General features: G+C 30.4%; 1 protein-coding gene across 1 annotated transcript in view; it reads left to right on the forward strand.

Annotated features, from left to right (window-relative positions):
- The window catches only part of LOC118193051 (tyrosine-protein phosphatase non-receptor type 5-like), a 66,334-nt gene that overhangs the window by 29,316 nt on the left and 11,892 nt on the right, over positions 1 to 25,126 (forward strand). The window contains exons 7-12 of the mRNA XM_085811890.1: positions 29 to 109; positions 3,350 to 3,449; positions 3,630 to 3,708; positions 7,686 to 7,762; positions 18,061 to 18,198; positions 24,799 to 24,912. Coding sequence (XP_085668016.1) covers positions 29 to 109; positions 3,350 to 3,449; positions 3,630 to 3,708; positions 7,686 to 7,762; positions 18,061 to 18,198; positions 24,799 to 24,912 — 589 coding nt within the window. The remainder of the gene's footprint in view (positions 1 to 28; positions 110 to 3,349; positions 3,450 to 3,629; positions 3,709 to 7,685; positions 7,763 to 18,060; positions 18,199 to 24,798; positions 24,913 to 25,126) is intronic.

Genomic DNA, 25,126 nt, shown 5'->3' on the forward strand with positions numbered 1-25,126 from the left:
TGAATTTGGATGTATTTTTATGTTATAGACGTGGATCAAATGCTTCTCTTACTCTGGACTTGAATCGCTCTCAAGAAAATATCCATTGTGGTACACCTCCAAAAGAATGGTTTGTACTTTTGTAAAGAATTTAAGATGTGTAAATAATAAATGTGTATGTGCATGCATGTTTTTGTATGTAAACTTAAAATAAAGCTATGTGTAAAAATATAAAGTAAATTGCTTTATTAATATTGGTCATTATTAATTGGAACTCATTCAGACTTCATGCAGAAAAATGATGCTTGTTTTCTGCAGTGTAGAACAAAATATATTTAATACATATTAATATTTTCAATTAATATGTATGATGTTTTGCCAGTTCAATGAGAAAATTCTTTGAAGATTAATTTACTTAAATATTTTGGTGGAAATGTAATGGCCAGACTAATCCTTTTCTTAAAATTTTGCATAAAGCACTTTTAAATGAAACAATAAGAATATATAAAGTACTGTGTTTTTGTAGATATATTATTTATTGATTTTTTAATTATAGTTATATTGGCTTTAATAATTAATATAACATCACTTCCATATCTGAAAATGTTTTGCAAAATTTAAAAGGGGGGAAGAAAGAATTTGCATTTTTCATTATAATATGTAGTCTTAACTTTTATGATGTATATCTCGCGATAAAGACTAGCTCAGAAAAATTGAAACAATAAATAACATCTACCTGATATTACTTCAGTAACTCCTAAAATGAAGAGATAGTATGGCACATAATTAACACAGTTTAATTACATGAAAACCTATATTGAACATAAAATTTTCTGGCTACATCTGTTCGCTATGGAAATTATATAGCTGTTTACTTACTCAAGATTTCCAATGTATATTTCATTATGTGATGTCAGTCCTTGACTCATGCTTAATGCTCCTTGACCTCGTGCTTAAATTTTGAATTCTGAAAGAAAGAATCAACTAAGGTTAATAAAAAAAGACATATTAATAAATGTATGCCATATTCAATTAACATAGGGAAGCTAAAATTTTGAGACCAAATTTTTTAAAATCTGCTGGGGGCAATTTTTATGAAACTTGGCACTTTAGAATAATTTGAGGCATAGGATCAATATATTTAAAAAAAATAAGTATGTCATTTCAGAAAAAGTCCGATTTGGTGTCAGGATACCTATGTTAGAATAATGCTGTACATAAATCTAAGATATATCCTAAGTTATGCTTTCGAAGCATGAAAAACTCAAGTTGGATTTCATCAGTTGGCCTAGTAGAATGAGATATACAGAACTGTTCCCCCCCTTTTTTTTGTACATAATACAATTATTATTTTTTAAAAAATATTTCATGATTTTTGTTTGGGGCAATGTCTGGTACAATTCATTTATAGTTTTGCAGGAAGGAGTGAAAATTTTTCCTCGCCTCTCATAAAGTGTCCTCCTTTCTTTAATTGAGTCAATCTCTATTAAAAAAAAAAATTGGATAGTTCCTGTGCTTTTTTTTTTTTTTTTTTTTTTTTTTTTAACAATTAATTTAACTTTTTATACATCAAAGGCTTGTTATCTTCTTCATTATTTCTGCTTTCACCATCAGAAGATAATCCGATTCCTCATTTGTCATTTCATGATTGTAACTCTCAACTAATTTGTTGAATTCTTATTCTTCCATATCTGAAGATCCTTCGTCACTTGTTGCTATTGCAGTCTGTACAATTTCCTTGGCTTCATTTTTCAGTTAATGGAAATCTTTTTAAATTGTTTACAACTTCTGGCTAGAGCTTGTGCCAACAAGCATTAATTGTTGATGTTTGCACTTGTTCCATTACCAGTTTAATAATTTCTGTGCAGTGTCTTGTTGTGCTTTCCTTTGTCTAGTTCTTTATTTTCAGAGATGTAAATAATAGGTTTTGAATGTTTTGATGATTCATTGATCCATCGGTTGAATTCAGGAACTGGTGTTTGTTGGAAGGAACATTAGTCCTATACATTCGGATGCAATATTATGAGGGCTTGAGCATCATATCCTGGAACATTCTCGAGAATTAAGAGAATTTTAAAGTTCAGATTTTACTGTTCCAAGTAATGTTTGACTTTTTTAATGAATAAATTTTCAAAAAAGTCATTAAAGAATGCTGTTACAATGGGGCAGGCACTTTGCAACGTAGCACTTATAATTGAAATTCTTATGTTGGGCAAGTGAAATGAAAACAATTAAGAAACCACATATATGCAAAATCATTTCCCGCAAGCCTGTGTTGGGAAAGGATTTACTGTAATTGAATGTATAAATACCATATTTTGTGACAAAATTATGCAAATATCTTTTCTTTTAAGGTAAAGAATAAGTGATAAATTGTCTTATTTAAGATAAGCCTCCATATAATCCAGATATGGTTTTCAAAGGAAATTTTAAGCTTTCTCTCCAAAAAATTGTTTGATTTTGGAGCTAATATGATAGTTTTCTCTATTAGGAAAACTGTGGCACTTTTCTCTTTTTTGTATGAAGTATTGTAATTGCAAAAAATTTGGGTGTAATATTCAACAGAAATATCCATTTTGACTATCCTGAATACATTTGAATGATTTTTTTTTAGTGACATCTGTATATACAGATAGAATAAAGCACTCTTTGTTTGTAAAATAGATTCAAAAGGAATGTTTTTCATGATGTCTATACGTACATACATATGTAGTATGTATCTCACATAACTCAAAAATAATTAGCCAGAGAACGTTAACATTTTGTTCATGGAACTCCTATAACATCTAGTTGTGCACCTCCTTTTTTTATTGTAGTTGGCGGTACCAAACATATATTATATATATATCCATTCTCCCCTTTACCTTGCCTTTATTTTCACAATCATTGTGGTAGTCTTCTTCCAATTATACAAGTGTTTAAATGACAAACATATTCTGGTTTTGGCAATGTCAAATTAAAAAAAAAAAAATTTTATTTTCAGACCAACAGTGCAATCTTTAGTTCCTATGCTTATATCTATCTGGAAAAGACTTGTTATGAAAAAAGTAAGATTATAAGAAGTTTGACTCCCTTATGTCAAAAATTGACCAGGATATTTAATTTCAAAATTTTCAATTTTTGATGTCATTTTTAACTTTCCTTGAGGGATCTTTTAATTAAATTAGAATAATTCAAGGAAATAAGTTAAAGTGCTCATTTAAAGTGCAGCAAAAAAAAAAAAAAAAAAAAAAAACATGTAATTTAACAGGCTGTACAAGGGAATCATATGGTTTGCACATCATACCTTTTATTTAACATTTATACCTTATGTTAAAAAAATTTTTTTTTAGATGTTAGTTGTAGCTACACAAGCATATTTGTTTTATAGCTCAGCTGAAGAATATCTCCAGTCTGCTGGGAAAAGAATGACTCGCCATCAGCTTCGCTTGGTGTTAAAAGATGTTAAAGCCCTTCACACAGAATTTTGGGTTTGTGATATGTTTTTGAGTAAAGATTGAATGGATTTTAATGATTTTTTTTCATCAAACGTGTATATTAGGTTACCTAAAATGAATTTCGTTAATAAGTTTGTTGAATCAGTTAAGCATATGTTTTTAGAACTGTGAATATTTGATCTGCTATATTTTTAGTTTCATTTGTACTTTCAGGAAATTCCAATGAATCATCCCGAGAAAGTTGTAGTTGCAGGTTCTGGTACAAAAAATAGATATAAAACTATTCTACCGAGTAAGTTTATTTCCACATTTTTAGTTTTCTAGGCACATTTTATTGTATATGTCAATACATATTAACAAAACAGTTGTGATGTGAATTTTTTATGCATCTTTATTTTGTAAATCAATGTTTTTCAATCCCTGTATCAGAAAATAACAGCCTTAAGTTAACCTTTGTAATGTTAGTTGTAGAAGTGTTTTATTAGTCAAACGAAATTTTTTTCTTCTATGAAAAGAGTGTATTACAACTGCTGCAATGTAAGGAAATTTACTGGAATTAGAAGGTCTGAGTAGGAATTTATTTATGATGTTAATCTTAGAAAATCCTTATTATACAATTATGATAAAATGTGGGATGTGGAAAATTTTAGTTCACCAGCAATTTTTTTTTTTTTTTTTTTTTTTTTTTTTTTTAAGTTTTTTAAAAATCTTGGGGGAAAATATTGTCTGTCCTGCCGGGGTTAGGAAATCTCCTTAAGAAAGTATCGTAACCTAATGGTACATATTATCAAAAATAAATATTTAGTAAAGCATATGTAAATATTTATTTACTAAGAAATTTTTCTAGGTCCTTACGATTCTATTGTATATTTCATTCAAAACATCCTAAAATATTAATTAAAAAAAAAAGCTGTAAAAGTTTTGCTTCACTAATTATTCCATTTGATATTCTTCATTTATAACTATGAAATTTTGCAAACTTCAACAGGAATGTACTTATACAATTGCTTAAATAAGAATTATACAAAAAAAAAAAAGTTTGTTTCATATATAATCATTTATTAGAAAGAGCAAACTTGGTCATAAATCCTCTGAGCAATGAAGGTCATATTTTAAGATGGAGGTAATTTTAATTTCTTAATTTATATACATATATAGGAATGTTAAAATGCATCAAAATAGATTTTTCCCCATTTGGTCATAAATCCTCTGAGTGGTGCAGATTTTTGGATCTGTCATAAAGGCCTGTATTTAAACAGCATTTCTTAGCTAAATTTGTATATTTACTTATTTAGTGTCTGTTTTCGTAAACTTACATTCATTAAGATGACGTTTACATTATTAACCTTCCAGCATTTTTTTAACTGGGCTTTTGTGTTACGTCGCAGCTTTTTCATAAAAGTTATGACATGCCTGTTGTTGTGGGTGACGATTCGGAAAATATTTTTTTCTCAAATATTTTGCAATTTTCTGTTATTAATTGCCATGTATTATTTAAATTTGAATATATTTGGTTCTGTAAATTTTATGTCGGTTTTCATGGCAAAAAAATATGTGCAACCAGCTGATTTCTTCAAGAATTATCTGATGAAGAAAAGGAAGACAAGGAAACCTGTAAATGGGAGAACAATAGCGATTTCCATTCCTTATTTTCTTTTATTTCTATTTTTTAAAAATAAATAAAAATATTAAAGTTAGCTTAAAGTGTGTTTTTGTAACCAGTAAGAAGTAAATTTCCTTGCAGAAGTAAGTAATGCTAAACTTACTTTTTTTCCTACCAAGGTGTTTTCCTTTTTTATTGTCTATACTTGCCTTTGTTGAATATTAAACTTAGCTTCGATTTTAAAATATAATTTTTAAATAATAAATTAAAAATTTTCTATAACAAAATGCATCATTGCATTTCTATCTCACTAACATAAGAACTTAAAAATAATTTACTTATATTTGACTGTGATATCATTTGTATTTTAGAATAATAAGATTAATATTTTATTTTTTAACAAATTTATTATCAATATTCGCTCATTTCTGTTGTTTTTCGTGCCAAAAACGGTAAAATAACGAATGTCGTAAAAAATACGATGCACATGTGCTCATGTAAAATTGCCAAGCACGCATGCTGGAAGACTAAAAAAAAGTAAAAAGAGCAAAATCTAATATACTGTACAAAGTCCAAAATCCAGACGTCCATTATCTGGAATGATCTAAAATCCGGACCTCAAAGCCACAAACTTTTTTTTTTTTGTATGCTTTATGCGTGCACATTTGATTTTTCCTTCTATAATAAAATGTATGGAGATTTTTGCTTAAAAATTCCGATTTTTAATTTCACTTTGGCCCTAATTAAAATACATCGTTGTGAAAAAACAATCATGTAAGCATACATTTGTGAGATTAATAATTTGGTTCCGCAGCTGAGTGTCTGCTTGGCATTACATCTCAAACTGAAACATTCATCTATTTTGTATCCCTGACGCCGACTTGGCGAGTCATTATTATGTTTTGCTTTCAACACCGCATGTTTATCAATATATAACAGCTTCAGTAATAATTCATGCAGTGATGTCTAAACTTTTTTTTTTATATTAGTAATTGAATAACAAGAGTAAGGCAACCTTTTCTGCTAACATTACGCTTGGCGATGATTATGGATTTTTTTAAATGCTCTAAGAAATGTTGACGAGGAAAAATTCAACAAAAATTTCTTTTTATATGCTAAAAATAGATTTTGTTAATGAAACTCATAGGCTAAAAGATTACATTAGTACTATTTTAATTCAGAATAACTGATATGGTATTCACCATAAACCCAGAAGTGGCATCAGAATTTAGGGAAGACACAATTTTTGGAATTTGGGGAAGCACCGAGCAGCAAAATTAAGGGATGAGAAGTTTTTTATAATTTAGGGCGAAAAGCACTGGGATCCAAAGTTTAGGTCCGGTGAAAAATTAGAACTTAGGAAGGTGCTTTGTAGTAGAATTTAGAGACTGCACCAGACGGTATCTAGCGCCGTCCCTAGATAAAACCTAGATATGTGGGAGTTTATTTATTCAGGACTCAGATTAGTTTTAAGCTTGTGCAAGAAATAAACATAGGTATAGTAAATAACTAATACAATTCAGGCTTAATTCATTATGCAATAGGAGCAAGACAAAATTTAGCAGAACAACTTGGCTTTCATCGCCAATCTTGTGATACACAGCCAATAATGTATAACGGACACTATTAAGCTAGGCTAAAATTATCTTAACTGATTCTAAGGCATTTCAGTGAATGTAGCAGACTGAGCTGTCCCTTAATCTTCTAATTTGATCTAGCTTATTATTTTTTGAAGACTGTTATTATTACAGCAATTTTATAAAAATTAAGCTTGAACTTTCGATTATATCAAAAAGAGTTTCCAGTTCTGGAGCTGCCAAAGGATCTACTTAAGTTAAACCACGTTTTGATGTCCATTTAACAAAAAGTGGAATCGCTGCAAAAAATGGATAAGGGCATACCATCTCAAAATTATACGAGGAGTATGGCATTGGAAAGTCAATTGTATGTGACATAAGAAAAAAGAACTTTTTGAATTTTTTTTGGAAGCAACTTGCAACTTGAAATTTTTATGGAAGCACATTGAAAGAAATGTTTATTAAAGCAAACAAATAAATATCAAGCTTTTTTTTTTTTTTTTTTTTTTTTTTTTTTTTTTTTTTTTTGTAAATTTTGGTACCTTTTAGATCATAATTGTTTCTTATTTCATAAATTACAGTTTCATATTTTTAATCGTATAATTTCTGCATGCCATTTTACCAGATTTAAATTGATGATCTATTATCCGGAAATTAAGAGGTAAAAATCAACTTTATTTCAAATTAATAGCTTTCTATAAAATATTTTTAAATACTAATAAACCAAAATAGTGTATTTAATGAATGTAAAATATTTTATGTATATTATGCTGAATTTAATGTGGCCATCAAATCAACCAGCTTTATTAGGTTTTTCTTGTGAGGGGTCAAGGAGTTAGTTCTCTTATATATAAGATTATTTTCTGTGAATATTTTATCACTAGATATTCTAAAAATGCAAACTACCTTCCTTTTCTAAGAAGTAGATATTATATTTAGTATTATTATCAACATAGGTATCCTAGCATAATATTTACCCATTTTTAAGATTAAAAATATGTGTAATACTATTTTTCTGGTGGTGTAAAGATTATAAAGTGTAAATTTTATTCCTTTTATTTGTGAAATAGTGAGTTTTTGCCTTTGCAGATGAATCAACAAGGGTTCATCTTTATGAAAAAAATGGAGATCCTCTTTCTTCATACATTAATGCAAATTATATTCGAGTAAGTGAATTTTACTGTGCTTTCATAGTATGTTAAAAGTGCATTATTTTAATTAAAAATTCATGAAATACAATATCTTTTTTCTTAAATGATTGTAAACATTTGTAACTTGAAAATCTGGAATCAAGAAAGAATCTTGTTTAATGGGTGAAGGGAATCTCTCTTTTGTTTTTTCCTAATTTTAAAACAAGTAAAAGGAAATGCAAATATAAGGTAAAAACTCTACTGTCTGGAAATCTTGTGAAATGCTGAATGCTAGGTACATAACTCTGGATAGTTAAGTGTATAAAAATTGCAATTCATGGAGGAAAAAAAATATAAAAGCAGTTATCTTATTTGTTATCAGCATAAATCTCAGAAACTTGCATTTAACATAATGAAATTTTGAAAAAAATATGCATTTCAACCATAAAGCCGACATGTTTTCATAAGCCTTAAATCAGTGGTTCTTTTTTGCCCAGCGCACCCATTTTACTATTGCTAGATATTTATTCCCTACCTTGCTCATTCTCTAAACTCAAAAAATGCATATACATTTATTTAAATATAGATTATTTTTTAATGTGCTATAAATTAAACAAGGAAAGAAAATATTAATAAATACCAAAACTTGAATGAAAGTAGTTCTTTAAATTCATACTAAAACCAAGTATTAACAGGTTAAAAAAAAAGGCTGACCACTTTCTGTACCTAAAACTATGAAATTACCTTCCTGGTTGAAAACCCCGACTCCATTGCATGGTGCTCCGTTTAGGACAAGTCCTGAATTTTAATCACTTTTTCAAAATGCAAGAGATGAAAACATATAAACAGCCGTAAACTTACATCTTGGAGTTTATATGTTTTCCGCTCCTGTTTGCATCATGTTCACAAAAATTTATCGAGAATTAATCATATTAACATAAAATCAAGGTAAAGATTGTAGGATTACATTGTAATGCAATATGCATCTGTTTATTGGTGCTAAATCACAATATTTGGAAACAGTTTTTATTTATTTTGTAGTCCTATACTTGCTTTGTGATGGCTTTACAAGTCTGTTATTTTTTCAGTTTTCATTAAAAAAAGGGATGGAAGAAGTTCCTGAACTTTTCCAAATATCTGACCTTTTTGGTAACTTAAAAACTAGATGGCTGGCTTTTACCATGTATAAAAACAAAAATAAAAGCAAATTATTTACATAGTTTTCAAGTTAAAACAAATTTTCAATGGAAAATTGTTAAAAGTGAATAATTTAATAATAATAAAGAAAATATTAAATAAAGTTTAAAGAGAGATGTTTAGATTGAAAAGAAAGCCTTGGCACCTGATTATTATTAATTATTATTATTATTATGTTCATGTGCATACATGCATTTGTGTTTCTTATTAATGTGAAACTTATGTGAGCTACAAGTTTGTTATTCTAAAAACTGGATCTTTACTTTTAAATATCTGGGAAACACTCTGATCAGAAGATCATAAACAGACAGTCTATATGCACTTTTTCAATGAAATTAAAATTATTATAAAATTAACTCTAAAAATTCAGCATTATTTGGGATGTATGAAAAAGAATTACATGTATATTTTTGCTTGTAAATAATAATTTTAAAGAATTTGAAATTACTATTTGCATGCTGCATAATTTATACACTGGTGTAATGCAACAATTTGTAAACAAAATGTATGTTCAAAAATTAGAAAATAAGCAATCATTGCATTCATTATCATCTCCATTGTGTTTGGTAGAAACAGTTAATATGGATATGATCACTGTGCTATTCTAGCTTTGAAATGGAATTAGAGTATGAATTAAATTTTGTAGATTTTCACTGGTTTAAGAGTGCTAAATGAGTTTCTGGAGGCTGTAATGAAGAGACTGACATGCTGCAGTTCATTATCCTAAGAATGTCAGACATGATAAGTAAAACGGAGTTATACTAAACAGTAAATTATTTGAAAACATGTTGAGGCATTAAACCTCTAAAACCCCTTAACTTGAAGATACAGGACTTTGTCTAGAATCTCTTCCTTTCTTACAGATTTTCTGCTTAATTCTTTTTGGTGCAATCAGTTTGTAATTCCTCTTAAGATTGCCAGGAACACTATCACAGACATTCATTCTCTTAAAAGTTTCATGTTCTTTCTTGATTGATGTATATTGAAGACCAATGTTTAAATTTAACACTGATGTTTCTGAAGATAATTCTTGCTCAATAATTTAACTTACATTATTGATACAAAAGATGTCTTAAAAGGAACGAAGGAAAAGGAATACAATACATTAAATACAGGCTGCTTTACTGCAGATTTAGGTCAACAGTAACCATATTTAATTGTGACTTAGTGACTGCTATGAGGTGAAGTGTATGTTGCATATCTTGACAGTAGAGAGATGGTATTCTTTTGATAGTCCTTGGGTGAAATAGTATCCTTATCTTCAAATTTTTATATTTTTCTTGCAGAATAATGATTAAGCTTTTGGACTGTGTTTGATCACTTGATGATTTGCCAACTATTCACTATCATAGACATTTATTTAAATGTCTGGAACATATTAACAATCTTTTAATGCTTTTTCATTCATGAATTTACTTAGAACTTTAATTTAAACACAAATCCCAATACCTTTTTGCATTTATTTACTTATTTTCATATATGCACATTCTGTGCAGTTATTGTAGTAGTTTTATATAAGTATGCATGTTAATTTTTATGCAGCTTTTAAGTGATACCCTTTGCTAATCTATCCCTATCCCACAAGTTATCCTTTAGTTTCATGCACTAGTATATGAGTCAGAATTTTCAAAACGATAAATTTAAACATGATTATATGAATTAAAATATATGAATAGTTTGATTGTGAATCAAAATACAGTATAATTCCAATAATCCACTCATCTTGGGATCAAGAGTTGTGTGGATTGAAGAATTTTGCATGTATTTTATATCACAGACATAATTTTATGTATGTATATTCATGTATTTTTGAATTTTGTTTACATTTTCCCAGTTCTAATTTTTACAATAAAATTGCATGATTTGTACATATGTAACTATCAAAACATATTCATACCTAAGAATTACTTAATCTTTTTAGAACGGAAAACTGTTATATTATTTAAATGCAATTATATGCAAGGAAAACCATTGTAGTACAAGTAATAAGTAAATAGAAAATGGGGTAAATGAAATTATATATTTGTGAAGAAATGAACTATTTTCTACTGCCAAAATTAATTTCGGAAAATTTTTTATGCTGTTAAACAAAACAGAAAAATATAAATGTACTTTTTTGTACACACACACACAAACCAAAAAAAAAAAAAAAGAAGAAAGAAACCCTGCAGTGTTTTTTTTTTTTTTTTTTTTCATTAAATTTAATTCCATTGTTAAATCACCATTATATTCCATGCATAAGTAGTTGGATTAATAACACTTTTCAGAAAGTGCTAGAAATGTTTACAAATTTTGATCCTATAAAAATCTCTACAAATACTATTTATAATGATTTATCCATATTCACTGCTAATATTAGCAGATTTACTCATTCTTGAAAATATAAATAAACCAACTGCAAGATACATTTAAATTAGAACTCAGTGTCTGAAACCTTGTGGAATAGTACTTAATGAATACTTATAACATAAATTCAAAACTAATTTAAAAAGGCTGTGAGATGTATGTTGAAAATGAAGGATTTATCTAAGAAAAAACATGCAGAAATTTACAATAAATGGAAATTACCGATTCAAGCAAATGTTATATGCTAAAAAAAAATATTTTATTATTCTAGTTATTTAGCATTATATGCTAAATAAAAATATTTAGCATATAATGCTAAATAACTATAATAATAAAATTAATTCACTTCTTTAATCAAAATATGTTATAAATTATTTTTATTAAAAAATTTATTTGCATACATGTAAATGATTCTTCTCTGTTTTTAAATATATATGTAAGTTAAAAATTATGTAAATCAAAATGCTAACTTAAATTTGCAACAGCTCTTAATATTAATTTGGGTCTGCATCATTTCTGGATTAATCCACATCATATGACTTTTATGTTAGTGACATAATGGTTTTGTGAACTAAAACTCAAACAGCCAATAATAATTTTAGAACTTTTTTAATAATTATGCAATCAAAATGTATTAAAAATGAAAATAAATCACTCAAGTAAGATTTCATCCTGAACACAAAACACTGTTCCTGCTCCCCCACTAAGCTAGACTGCTACTTCTGTTCTTACTGCAAAATTATCAAAAATTTTTTGGTTTGGTTGATTTTTTGTATTATGTCTAAGGTATGTGAGGGTTATTTTCTTTCATGAAAGACTTTTTAAGAGAAACTGGCTGATATCCACGGGGGGAAAATCACACACGGGGAAAATTCACAAAAATACCCACGCAGTTAGCCTGTTCCCCTGGAATCGAGTTATGTTCATTTTAGATGGAAATGAAAATAATATAAACTTGAATTCAACTATAATCTTAAAACGTTTGTAACACCATATTTGCAGCAAATACATAATTGAAATGCATTTGAAAATGTATAAAATTTGCTTTGGGGCCCACATACTTAAACACTCTTCTCTACAAGATATACTGTACTGTAGAAGATGTATCCAGTAGTTAAGTAACTAACAGTAACTGTTGGAATTGGTTGTCATCTTTCTTCGTGCAAGTTTCTAGTGTATTCACAATGTGCCTTGATGCCTTTTTATTTATATATTTTTTTCCAATTTACTGTTGAGTAATTTTTCTGCCTCTGAGTTGTTAACCTTTATTTGGAAAAATATTTAGAATTCCTTTTAGAAAGCGTTTCTTTAAAATAAATAAACAAGAAAAAAATGTGATTGAATTTCTGGTAGCTATAAATGCATCACTGATGATCTAGCCTTATAGAAATATGTATTCTAAAGTAGTGTGCTGATATAGTATGCCATTGTTCTATCATGTTTTAATTAATGGTTATGTTTCAGCTCTTTCAAGAGTATAATGACTTGCATTAATAGTCTTGCATGTTGTTTTGCATTGATAATACCGTAATTTCCGGAAGAAAGGCCGCATCAGCATAAACGCCACACTCGAGAAAAATGGCGGGGAAAAAATTAAAATTACACAGAAACGCCGCAATAGATTAAATTGCGCGTGACATCGTCGTGGGCCGTATAGATGCAAAAACTCAACCTAAGTCCTGATATATGACATGCCAGTTAAGAAAAATGCATGAAATGAAACCATAACTCAAAAATAAATTAAAGGTAAGAAATGTGGAAAATATATTTACCTTCACGTATATACTTATATTTACCCACTAAAGAAGTCCATAATTGTAATACTCAGACTATATTATAAAAAATGTTGCAACAACGAAATATTAAATTTGGATGACAGAAGGAAATTTTAAATTTTACTTACGAATTACAGCAAACTATACATCATATGAAGCCATCAAAATCTGATTCTTCACTATCTGAATTAAAAAGATTTAGTAAATCTTGATCTAAGTCTTCCAGATCGTCGCATTCATCCTCTTGGTTTACAGTCTCTTTATCTAAGGATATAATTTCAGCTTCTTTGAACCCTGCTATTATTGATGATGTTTCTACCTATTTCCACGCACTTCCTGCCCACTTTGCAATTTCTTCATAAGACGCTCTATGCATTTTACCACTTTTGGTTTACGTATGCAATCCTTCACTCATCCAACACTCCCACCGCTTTCGGACTTCAGCTTTGAAGGATTTATTACCTGACATACCTAACGGTTGTAAGATTTTGTCAAACCACCAGGAATTATTGCTTCGGTTGTAGACAATTTTTGACATCTGGTTTTCACTGACTCAAAGAAATGAGCACACATGGAATCCATTAACAATAACCCCTTTGGTTGGAAAAAAGATCCCATACGACACTGCCAAACTTTTTGTAGCCACTTGTGCATAATTGTTTCGCACATCTAGGCGTTCTCGTTTGCACAAATAATTACGTCATTAGGAAAATCTCCCTTTGGAAGTCTTTCATTTAAAAAGGATCATCGGCGTTAGCTTGTTACTGTTTGCGGCACAAGCTAACACACATGTAAATGACGCTCTTTCATGCCCCGTCATAAACACAGATACAGTTTTTGCACCAGTTTCATCAACAGTTTTGTTTGCAGGAGAGTCGAAAGCTAACGGCGTTTCATCCATATTTATTATCTGTGACTGAAGTTTTTTTCAATAATAGCTGTCACATATTTTAGAAAAGATGACTTATCCTGCCAGTCCATTGGTAATTGTTGCCCGACTGTTCTAGTGCACACAGAAATATTTTTTCTTTTGATAAATCTGCTACACCTCCTTTGAAATCATTTATGTTCATTCGTTTTGCTATAAATTTTGCTTGTAAGCGAATTTTTACAGTCGAAATTGCCATTCTCTTTCCTCGTTGCTCCTTTATCCAGTTTGCAAGGTCGTCCTCTAGATTTGGCCACCTTACATTACCACTTCTTTTGGCTCGTTTCTGTTGTGGCATATTTTTAAGAAGTTCTTTTTCAGTTCTCCAACGTCAAATACATCTGTCGTCCACTTCAAACTCTCGAGCTGCTGCTCGATTTCCAATTTGTTCAGCACGTGAAATTACATTAAGCTTAAAACTAGCAGTATAGCTTCTGTGCCGTTTAGGGACATTTTCAAAAATTTCCCGCTCCCTTCTTACTTAAAAACTATCCAACAAGTACTTGTACCCAAATTGATGGGATCTGTATCTGGCAGAATGCCAAGAAAAATCCATTCATGCTGAAGGGAAAATACGTCAGAGTTTATTGCGAGGCAGGTGGAGTCGTGTCCGCCTTTGAAAAAAATTGCAGAAAAGGCAGGGGTGGGGAGAGGATGGGTCCTGGAAGATTCATGGAATGGCTTCGAATTTCTTCTTCAACTATTCGTACGCACATAGATTCGAAAATCGAACAATTTCTATGCCGTGATAACGTCATAACGCGGGAACCCGTATTGCGATAAACTCGTCGAGCTTGCCTGAACCGAGGAGAGAGACTATTCAAACTGATGAGAATGTTGATTTGAAAGGGGGAAGAATGTTATTGTTCTGAGCTCTTGTTTAGGGTGAATAAGGCATGTAAGTCCGTTCAAGGAAAGAATGTAAACAAAATAACGTTCGCTAAAAGCAACTGAGTGGTCTTTTGTGTGGGAACAGCACCAGTCTATGCACAATGACAAGACCATCCAAACTATGTACAATGACCATCATAGGAAATATTTTATTTTTAGTGCACCTAAACGCCGCACCCGCTGAAAATTTAAGTTTTAAACACGTAAACGCCACGCCGTTTCTTCCACGGTATATTGAAAGAAAAAAAAATCATGACATTGCGTAGTCAAAACCAATTTTCTATGTGTATGCCTGCCTTTCATGATACAGTGAGAATTTTCAGCTCCCCGATCTCTAGATTTCTGTTTATATAGTCTTTCAAAGAGAATCATATCTATATGTGAATAAATTATATGTGAAGAATTCTTTCATGCACGAAACAGTGGAACCAGTAACAAATCATGTCAGGCCAAAGAAACTATATTATACTGCTTAAATTAAATGAGGCCTAAGTACTGTGAACAATAGATCTTAGCATACCTCTGTCAACTCTTATGGAGTTCCGTGGTAAAATTGTCAAGTGATGTATGGCATCTGTTACTGTTTCCATATTCAGCAGTGTTGCACAGATTTTATATTTCTTGTTTTTAATGGAACTTTTCTTGTTTGAATTTCATAACTAATCTCAGTATTATTAGTTTTATTAGATCTATCTGGTTACTTATAAAAAATGTTTCTTACTCTGATCTTGCAGATCGCAAACTAAAATAACGCTGAAACTTCCACTCCTGAGTCTGGAAACAGTGAAAATTTTCACCCAAAAATACTTCAATTTAACTGATATTCCCTCTTTATTCCCAAAAGTCTTATTTTTGATTGCAGCTTATATGAAGTATTATTTTGATACTATACTTAACGACAAGCTAACCTGAGAACACATACAAGGCTAGAACAACCTTTTGCACCGTGTTCTTCAAGTTATCCAAACGCAGCAAACTGCCCGCGGAGATTCAATTCCTCCAATGCTCTGTACATTTCGAGACTTCTTGCCAAATCCAGCATATTTAAAAAACAATCTTTTTATGCAATAAAACTGATAGTTCATTGTAGTATAAAATATAGGGCATGTTATTCATTGTCTTAATGTATATGAAATTTTTCACTATTATCTAAATGTGACATATATGAATTTGATGACATTTAAAACCCGAATCGTTACATAAAACTTGAAATGGAAGAGCTAACAAGGTATTCCTTGTAGTTTGGGTCAAATTTTTTCCGCAAGACTGTTCGCTTAGTTAGAAGTAAAATATATAAATTTTGAAAATCTGGTAGTAGGTTATTTGCTATTAAGTTTTAAGAATTTACGTGGCTTCTTGCTTCCAAAACAGTGAACGAGGGGAAAATTTTCGATTTTTTATTTTTTAAAGACATTAATTTAATTTTAAATTGCCAATTGTTTAAAAAATTTTGACTATTATTATTATTAGATAGCAAACAGTATAAAAATTGTATCCTGTATTAATTGTCTCCTAAGACACATTCACTTTCAGTCAAGACCAGATAATCATTCTCCTACAGTAAGTTTTATACTATCTTTCTGATTACTGTTTAAAATAAAAAATAAATAAAAAGACTGGAAACTGAGATCTTCAGATTGTAGTCTAACAACTTAAGAGTTTTCCATTAAAAATTTTAAGGCATTAGATAATTATTAAAACTTTAAAATTGTGAAACAAACATAAAAATTAAGAAACAAATGACCTTATACCAATCAATTAAAATATTTATAACATTAGAAATGTCTTATATTAGCTACATTAAAGTGCAAATGCTCATAAAATCTAAAAAAGTATAAAAAAATTTAATTCTTAAGAAGTGTGTTTATTGCTTTTAAGACATTTACTATATTAATTAACGACTGTTTCCTTGTATTTAAAAGATAAATTTTAAAGTTTTTATGCTTTGATGAATAAAACGTCTATGTGTGACGGGGCATGAAAGGTGAGTCTTTTGCTTCGCAGCAGAGTAGTTGATAGAGTTGCTTAAGCCATGAAACACTGGTAGTATGCAGCGAGTTTGTTTGTAATGACTGTAAACTCTGAACTGCATGGGAGTCGGACTCCCATGCAGTTAGCTTGGGCTCAAACAATGAACCGTTAGCTTGGGCTCGAACAATCTCAAACTATCAGTATTCTGAGATTTAACCACTCGGCTACTCGAGGGACACTTTCATATTATATTTTCTAAAGGTTGTTAGCTTGTATTTATAATGCTTTTTATAACTGTTTATAGTTTGCCTATTATTTTTATTTTTTGCCTTGAAAACGGCCCCAGTATTTTTAATTTGTGGCTCTTAAAAGGGCCTTTTTTTAACTGAGGTATTCAATTTCGCTAAGATTATTATAACAAGTAACATTATCGGAATTATTAGGAATATGCTGTGGTAATTTGACAAAAACTATTCATTACGATAATCTTAGTGGAACTGTGCAGTGATTTTCCAGCTTTAGGAGGTTGATATGTCAAAGATGAAGCAGATACCATTACAATTGCTTTTTTTCTCCTCCTGGTCAGTGAATGAATTCTTTAATTGCTTTTCTCGTCAAGAGTGGGGTGAGCTTGGGGTTGCTGGAATTTGCTGTTAAGCCAATAATGCCAAAAAAAGGGGATGACTTCCTGCTGGTCATCGAATGATTAACACGATTTAGCAAATTTTTAACCAAAATGCTGGACGCAACTTAATCTAGCGTTTCACACATTTTTTTCCCTTTCGTTCTCTTTGTTCAACAATATTCATATTTCACAGCGTATTTTTTACAACATTGCTTCTCGAAATAGTAGAACCATATTCTACAGTGGACGCAGAGTTCTGTAGTATGCTTCTGAAATTTGTATTAAGAGTTTAAATAAAAATAAAAAAATTAAGGAAGTGTATATTATTTAATACTTGTGTGGGAAATTTAATCACTTCTGCGAAAATTAAATTTTGATGAAAGAAGAAAAGTATTTTCTAATGTGACATGAACAATAAATATAAAAATAAAATCCCAGAAGTCATGTAATTCAAATCAGTAAAAATATTTTGTGAAAATAGATCCATACATTATAAATAATTATAAATAATCCATAAATAATGTTGCTATTTTGATGTCTTTTTAAACTGCTTAATGCATTGTTACATTTAAATTGACTCTTGTTACATTTACTTTATTAGGGATATGGCGGAGAAGTAAATGCATATATTGCCACTCAAGGACCAATGCCTCATACTGTTCATGATTTTTGGTTGATGATTTGGAAAGAAAAAACTCCTCTTATTGTTATGATCACAAAATTAAAAGAAAAAATGAAAGTAAGTTTAAAAATGTGACTTTTTGGGCTTTCAATTTCTCTCGCATGAGAAAAATGTCTTTTTAAAGATAATAAGGAAGTTATTTATTTTATTGCAACATTGTGATTTAATTGGTTATGCTTTTCGTTAGATTCCAAGTAGTTCTCAAAAGGTTTGTGATAAAATTGTCTCGTAAATTGAAATTTTTTAATTTTGTTTTTGTTGTGTAATTATGTTTACTTATTAGTGCTAATAAATTTGTATCTATGGAATGAAATGCTTTGTTTCACTTTTAACGTTCTATATAATTCTTTGGACCTTTCAAGTCCTTAATTTCAGCCTCCTTAATTTTACTTGTCTGATATTTGTTTACAACTGCCAGGTTGAGTGACCATCTCCACAATTTTCAATGAACTCATCTGGATCATATGGAGGGCACATGATTAAGTGGGAAGGGTATTTAACTGCTGCTGGAGAAGACAAGAAATCATTCTTGGAGTTACTTTTGTAAGTGATGGGAAAGGCTGCTGATCTAAGCGTATTTGGTAGAGGGTATATTGTAATGGAACAAAGATTCGGAATGAATGACTGGTTGGTTGTTTACGATCTGCCGTTGTTCATATTTGTGCAAAATTTATAAATGGTGGTGAAACCAGCAGTAGATGCCAAAGTATTTGACGTCCATGCATCGTCAAAGAAAAAGGACATTGGAGACTGTCCCGCTTGGTACTGCAAAATAACATCAGATAGTAGCTCAGCTGACACAGCCCTATACTTCAGGTCCAAGTGCTTCGGAACAGACAGACAGCAGACACTGTTGAATGTGGGACTGTGCAGTACGCATCCCCCTCAAGTGTCTCTGTTAATCAAGCGTCAGTGACAACTATGCCTACACTGGGCACGGGAACACCGAGACTGGATCATAGATAAGTGGAAGACAGTTGCCTGGTCGAATGAATCATGATTTCTCATTCATCAAGTCGATGGTTGTGTCAGGCAATGCCATTTTCCTGGTGAACAGTTGTCCCCCTTTGTACAGCAGGTCATACACAGGCTAGTGGTGACGGTATTATGCTTTGGGGATGTTCTCATGGGTGTCTCTGAGACCCTTAGTTGTGGTAGAAGAGAACATGAAAGCTGTGGACTATATGAACTAAATTGTGGATCATTTGCACCCTCACATAATGTCTGTCTTCCCAACTAGAAATCGAATCATCGAGCAGGACAGTGCCCCATGTCACAAGGCTTGAATTATTTTGAAGTGGTTTGAGGAGCATTAGGATAAATTCCAATTAATGACCTGTCCACCTAACATAGGGGATCTTAACTCGATAGAGCACATTTGGAATGTCAGAGCAGCAGTTCAGAACTTGAACACCCCCATGTCAGACATTGCATGACTGCTGTTTAGACATTTGGTACAACCTGAGTCCAATCATCTACCAAGAACTTGTGGCATCCGTGCCAAGGCGAGTTGCAGCTGTTTTGTAGGCCAAAGGTCGCCCAACACATTATTGAGTAGGTGGTCATAATATTGTGGATCTTCATTGTATGTATTTAATGGGTTAACATTTGAAATCTTTTGAAATTATGCAGCTCCGAATTTGGCGACTTATCAACATTTTGGAGACTTCAAGATAGGTTTGTATACAAAAATTTTCTATTTAAAGATTTGAGAAATTGTGACAGTTTTTCTTACAAACCTAATAAATAACATTGATAAATATAAAAATAATGATAATGTATTAAAATTATATTTAAGAAATAACATTAAAATACAATATTTTTATTTTCTTCTGCTATATTTTAACGTGACATTACTTTCCTTTTTGGCTACTTAACAAATATTTTGATTTTGAAAAATAAACAAGATGATAAATGCTATAAAGCGCATTTTCCAAAATGCGTCTTAGAAAAACACAAAGATGCTATTAATTTAAAATTTAATTTCATTAATGTTCTTTTATATATTTTCATGATTAAAAGTTTTTTCCATGCGTTTGTTTCAGAATATTTAAAGGTGTATCAGTTTTTCTCTTGAAAATTTAGTTCACACTGAATCTTTCTGGCTTTTTGCTCTTGTAAATTTGACAGGGATAAGTTTCCTTTTGCATTTTAGACCTTGTGCCTCAGGAGGTCTAAAGGCGAGTTTAGAGACCTACAATTAAAAAAAAAAAAAAAAAAAAAGTGAGGAAATGTGTCTTTATGGTAGTTGCATTTTATAAGAAATTTGTAATAATTTCTCATCTTCTGAAGAACTTTTGGAAGAATAGTAAAAACAAAATTATTTGAATTTTCTTCTTTTGATCCCAGAGGTCCTTTCATTTAACATGTTTGTCTTCTCTTTATTTTCTTATCTTTCAACTAGACACAAGTACTGAAGCGAGCAAAGAAAATGAAAACTGACAATTTATTAAAGAATTCATCTCGTATGTCTCAGTTCACCATATATATCTCAGTGCCTGCCCTAAATGTTGTTGCTTGGTACTACATTAAATTCCAGAAATTCTGCCACACTAGCTCTGGTGTTGACCTTGACCTTGTATCACTTCATATTTATTCTCAATACTCATATTATTAAGGAAATAAAATTAGCAATTTCTTCTGTACATTTAAAAGTACAAGCAGTGCTTTAGAATAACAGAAATCTTTATGTTCTAAAATTCTGAAATGAAGAGAAAATTCATTGAAGCAAAATTGATTTTATAAAAAGAGAGAAAATTATTCCTCAGATTGTTGAAATATTAACAAACTACTGATGAAATAGAGATAATGTAAACACTGATTTGTTTGTTAAAACAAATAATCTTTGAAAAGAAGATAAAGAGAAGGAAACTAATTTGCAGTATATTTCATTTCAAAAGACATTGGGATTTTATTTATCCTTAATCATATACATAGGGCGATCAAATATAAACGAGCCTTTATTGGTTGAGTGTTGGGATGGGTATTTATATGTGTTTGGGCAGTTGAAGTCATTAGGTAGGGTTGCCTAGAGTAAGAGAGACACACCAGCTATCCTATCCCTTACATTATTTAGTACCCCTTATGAATGAGAGGAGTGTGCCCATCTTTATTGAACAACACTTTATTATAAAGTTCCTCATCCATGAATATGTGAAACTAGCTGAAATTTACCACAGACTGCAGGCCCAGTTCAGGGAAGCTACCCTTCTTTGATGGTCAAGAAAAAAGGTTTGGTGCAATGAGTTTCAAGCAAGGCTGTGATGTGTTGTGAATCAAAGTCATCCTTGTACCAGTGAGAGTAATGAAAACATTGTACCTGTTTGTCAGCGTTATCGAATGTGATTGATTCTGTGCAGTGCTTCAAGTTTCGAAAGAACTTGGTATCGGCTATAGAAGTGTCCAGTCAGTCATCAGAAAGCTTCATTTAGGCTTCAAAAAAATCTCAACTTGTTAGGTTCCAATTCTTGGATTCTGATGACGATAAAAAAAACTGCATTTGTTCGCATTGCTCGGTTGCTTCAAACTTGTGAAGAAGATGGGGAAGCTTTTCTTCATAAAATTATCAGTGATGAGACATGGGTGCATCATTATATCCTCCAGTCAAAGTGTACAACCATGGCATAGAGAAGGAAACCCAGTAAAAGACTAAAACTTGATTGCCGCTGGAAAGTATTGACCATGGTTTGGGAGGACTGGAGTGGGGTCTTACTGGTGGATTTCTGACACTGACACAACCTACTATTGTGGTCTTTTGGATCAAGTTAGGTTTCAGTATCGACACAAAAGGCGAGATTGTCCCATCCACGAGATGTTGATTCTCTACAACAACGCTAGGCCCCAATAGGTGTAACACAGCAAAAACTGGTGGAAATGCACTGGAAGATGCTTGTTCTTCCACCTTACAGCCCAGACTTATTGCTGTACAATTTTCAGATGTTTGGACATCTCAAAGAAGCACTTGGAGGGAAATGTTTGGAGACTAAAGATCAAGTACAAAAATTTTTGCGCAACTGGTTAGTTACTCATCCAACTTCATTCTACAAGAATGGAAGTAAAAAATTCTTGAAATGTTGAGGAAAAATATCATAAAAGGAAGAGATTATTTAGAAAAATAATTAGTAGAAATGTAGATGTTTCCTATGAAATAAATTTTGTTTTATATTTGATTCACCCTTCTGTTTGTATTGGCTTTAAACTAAACATCAGGATTTATTACTAATGATTATAGCAGTTCACCATGATTCATCTGCAGCAACTGTTATGTTAGAAGTTATTACTTTCTTTTATCTTTATATGTAGTGTAATTGTAATAAATTTACGTAAATCTGCCAACTTAAAGGAGTTTCTGAGGGTTACATGATTTTTCCTCTTTACAAAGCTTATGCATAAAAGTAGTCAGATTTATTATCCTTTATTTTACATGGTGTAATATTATTATGGAGCATTTTTAGTAAATGAAAGAGAAACTTGTTAAGTTTAACTTCAGTGGATTTATACTTTTTATATATATATATATATAAACACTTTAAATGAGTATTTGTTAAGCTTTTGATAAATTTAAAGGAAATACAAATCTCATATACAAGCGAGAAAAAAACTATGGGAGTTTTTTATTGAAAGTACTCAATCCCATGCTGTTGTCATATGTGAACCCTTGTTGCACTTCATCTTCTGACTTCACACAGTTAAAATTCTGAATGATTTATAAATAGGTAATCCTGCCTAGCAAAGGTAATAACTCATTATTTTTAAGTAAATGCAATCATAAAACGGTAACAATTTTATTAACACATGGATTTTTTTAATGATTATTTTCATGAATTTTTGGAGCATTTCTGAGATTTCAATATTACACTACATATATTATAGATTAGTCAAATACTTCTGGTTGTGTTATCATCATCATCATTACATTAGTTCTAAGGTTAGCATTCCCGAGGATGGCATTTTTATATATCATGTAGCGCATACACAGATTTTCTTGTCTAATGGAGTGTTTGTTAACCTCTAATACATTTCTTTGAATTTAAAAATTATTCTGTAAGTATATATATATATATATAGCAAAATAATATATATATATATTATTTTGCTATTGATGTGGTGTGTGATCTACTACTTTTGTAATTGTATCCTACAGTTATCAAACTGTAAATCACCAGCAGAACTTGGTCAGTCCTGCAGACAGTACTGATACTCAATTGAATTGTGCTGAGATATTTTGAAGCTAGAAATTCTGCACAGCATGCAGAGTACTACACCACAAAAACTTCCATTGTATCTCACAGAAGTGTGGTGGTAATTTGTTAATAAAATTAATGACAGTTTTTTGTCTCTGCTGTATGACATTTGTAGTGGATATGGCTGAATGGCTCACGAAATCAGCCTTTGTGTGGGGCACTCCTGCTTTTGTTTTGTAAAATTGGAAGCAATTTAAATTTAATGGAATTAAAAATTTCATAAGTTACTAATTATTGGAATCATTCTTATTTATGTAATCATTTTCATTTGTAATTAAAATTATGTGTATTTATTTTCATATTTAAAAATAGTATGTTAGTAGTGTAATCTTAAGAAATAATAAACTGACTAAAAGCAGTAGATCACATGCATGCTACATCAGTACCAAATTTCTTTCATGTAAAGAACTTTTGTGTCAGCAAAGATTTGCTACACTTCTGAAATATGAGAATATGTCATTCTTCTGAATTAATAGAAAATTAATGTTATTTCTCTATACTTACAGAATAATTTTTAAATTCAAAGAAATGTATTAGAGGTTAACAAACACTCCATTAGACAAGAAAATCTGTGTATGCGCTACATGATATATAAAAATGCCATCCTCGGGAATGCTAACCTTAGAACTAATGTAATGATGATGATGATAACACAAACAGAAGTATTTGACTAATCTATAATATATGTACTGTAATATTTTTTGAGTTGTATCAATTTTCGTTTTTATATCTAGTAGACAGTTTTTTCAATGAAATACTGCTATCACAAATACTGCTGTCACACAAATATTTTATCACAAAACTTCTACAAAATTGTTAATGTAAATCTTCACAGCTAGAAAATTGGCCTTAAATCCTGGTGAAATTTTTATAAAATTAATGTGCATCATATTCTATGGAAATTTTATGATTTGCTTTGCAATCAGCCTCAAGATATTTTTAATTTTTTTAATTTATAATAAAGTTAATAAGTTTATAATGTTTTTTGCTTACTAATAGCTACATGATTGTGTATAAAATGAGAAGTTTTTCTCTGATATCTCTCCAAAATAATGGAATTTTTCAGGAGAATATATTTACCCATGTATAATGAAATCCTATCTACACTGCATGCAAATTTCAGAAAGTCTTGCATATACATTTTCCATTATCAGACATCAGCAATCATATTTATTATTATAATGATAATTATCTTTCACTAATATTTCAAATGTGATTGCAGTTTGTAATTTATATGCTTTAAATTAAGTGAATCCTTTTTATGTGTTGACAGTATATTTCTGGTAAGAAATAAAGAAACCTACCAAGATAAAATGATAATCAGATGGTAATGCTAGTTAGAGATTTCATTATATTTACTAATTTTTTTGCTCTTCTGTGTAATATTTAGAATGGTTTCTTTTCTTATGTATAGGTGAAATGTGAACCATACATACCAGATTATCAGGATCGTTATTCTGATATAGAAGTTACAGTTATGCGTGTTATTCCACGAGATGGGTATACAATTAGAGAGCTATTTCTACGGGTAATTGTATAATTTAAATACTATTTGGTATTATGTTTCTATTTATTATAATTTTGGTTGCCTGTAATTAAAAACAAAATATTTTCTGGTTTAAGTATATGATTTTACATTTAGTTCTATTATAAAAGTTTATGTATCATGTAAAGAATAGGAAATGTCTGATTTATAAATCATGTTGTGTGAAAAGTAAAGTATTAAATACTTTAAACCTATT

The sequence above is a fragment of the Stegodyphus dumicola genome, chromosome 2, assembly GCF_044657685.1.
Source record: "Stegodyphus dumicola isolate Sdum_Otavi_A_Nest chromosome 2, ASM4465768v1".
In the NCBI taxonomy this organism is placed as follows: domain Eukaryota; kingdom Metazoa; phylum Arthropoda; class Arachnida; order Araneae; family Eresidae; genus Stegodyphus; species Stegodyphus dumicola.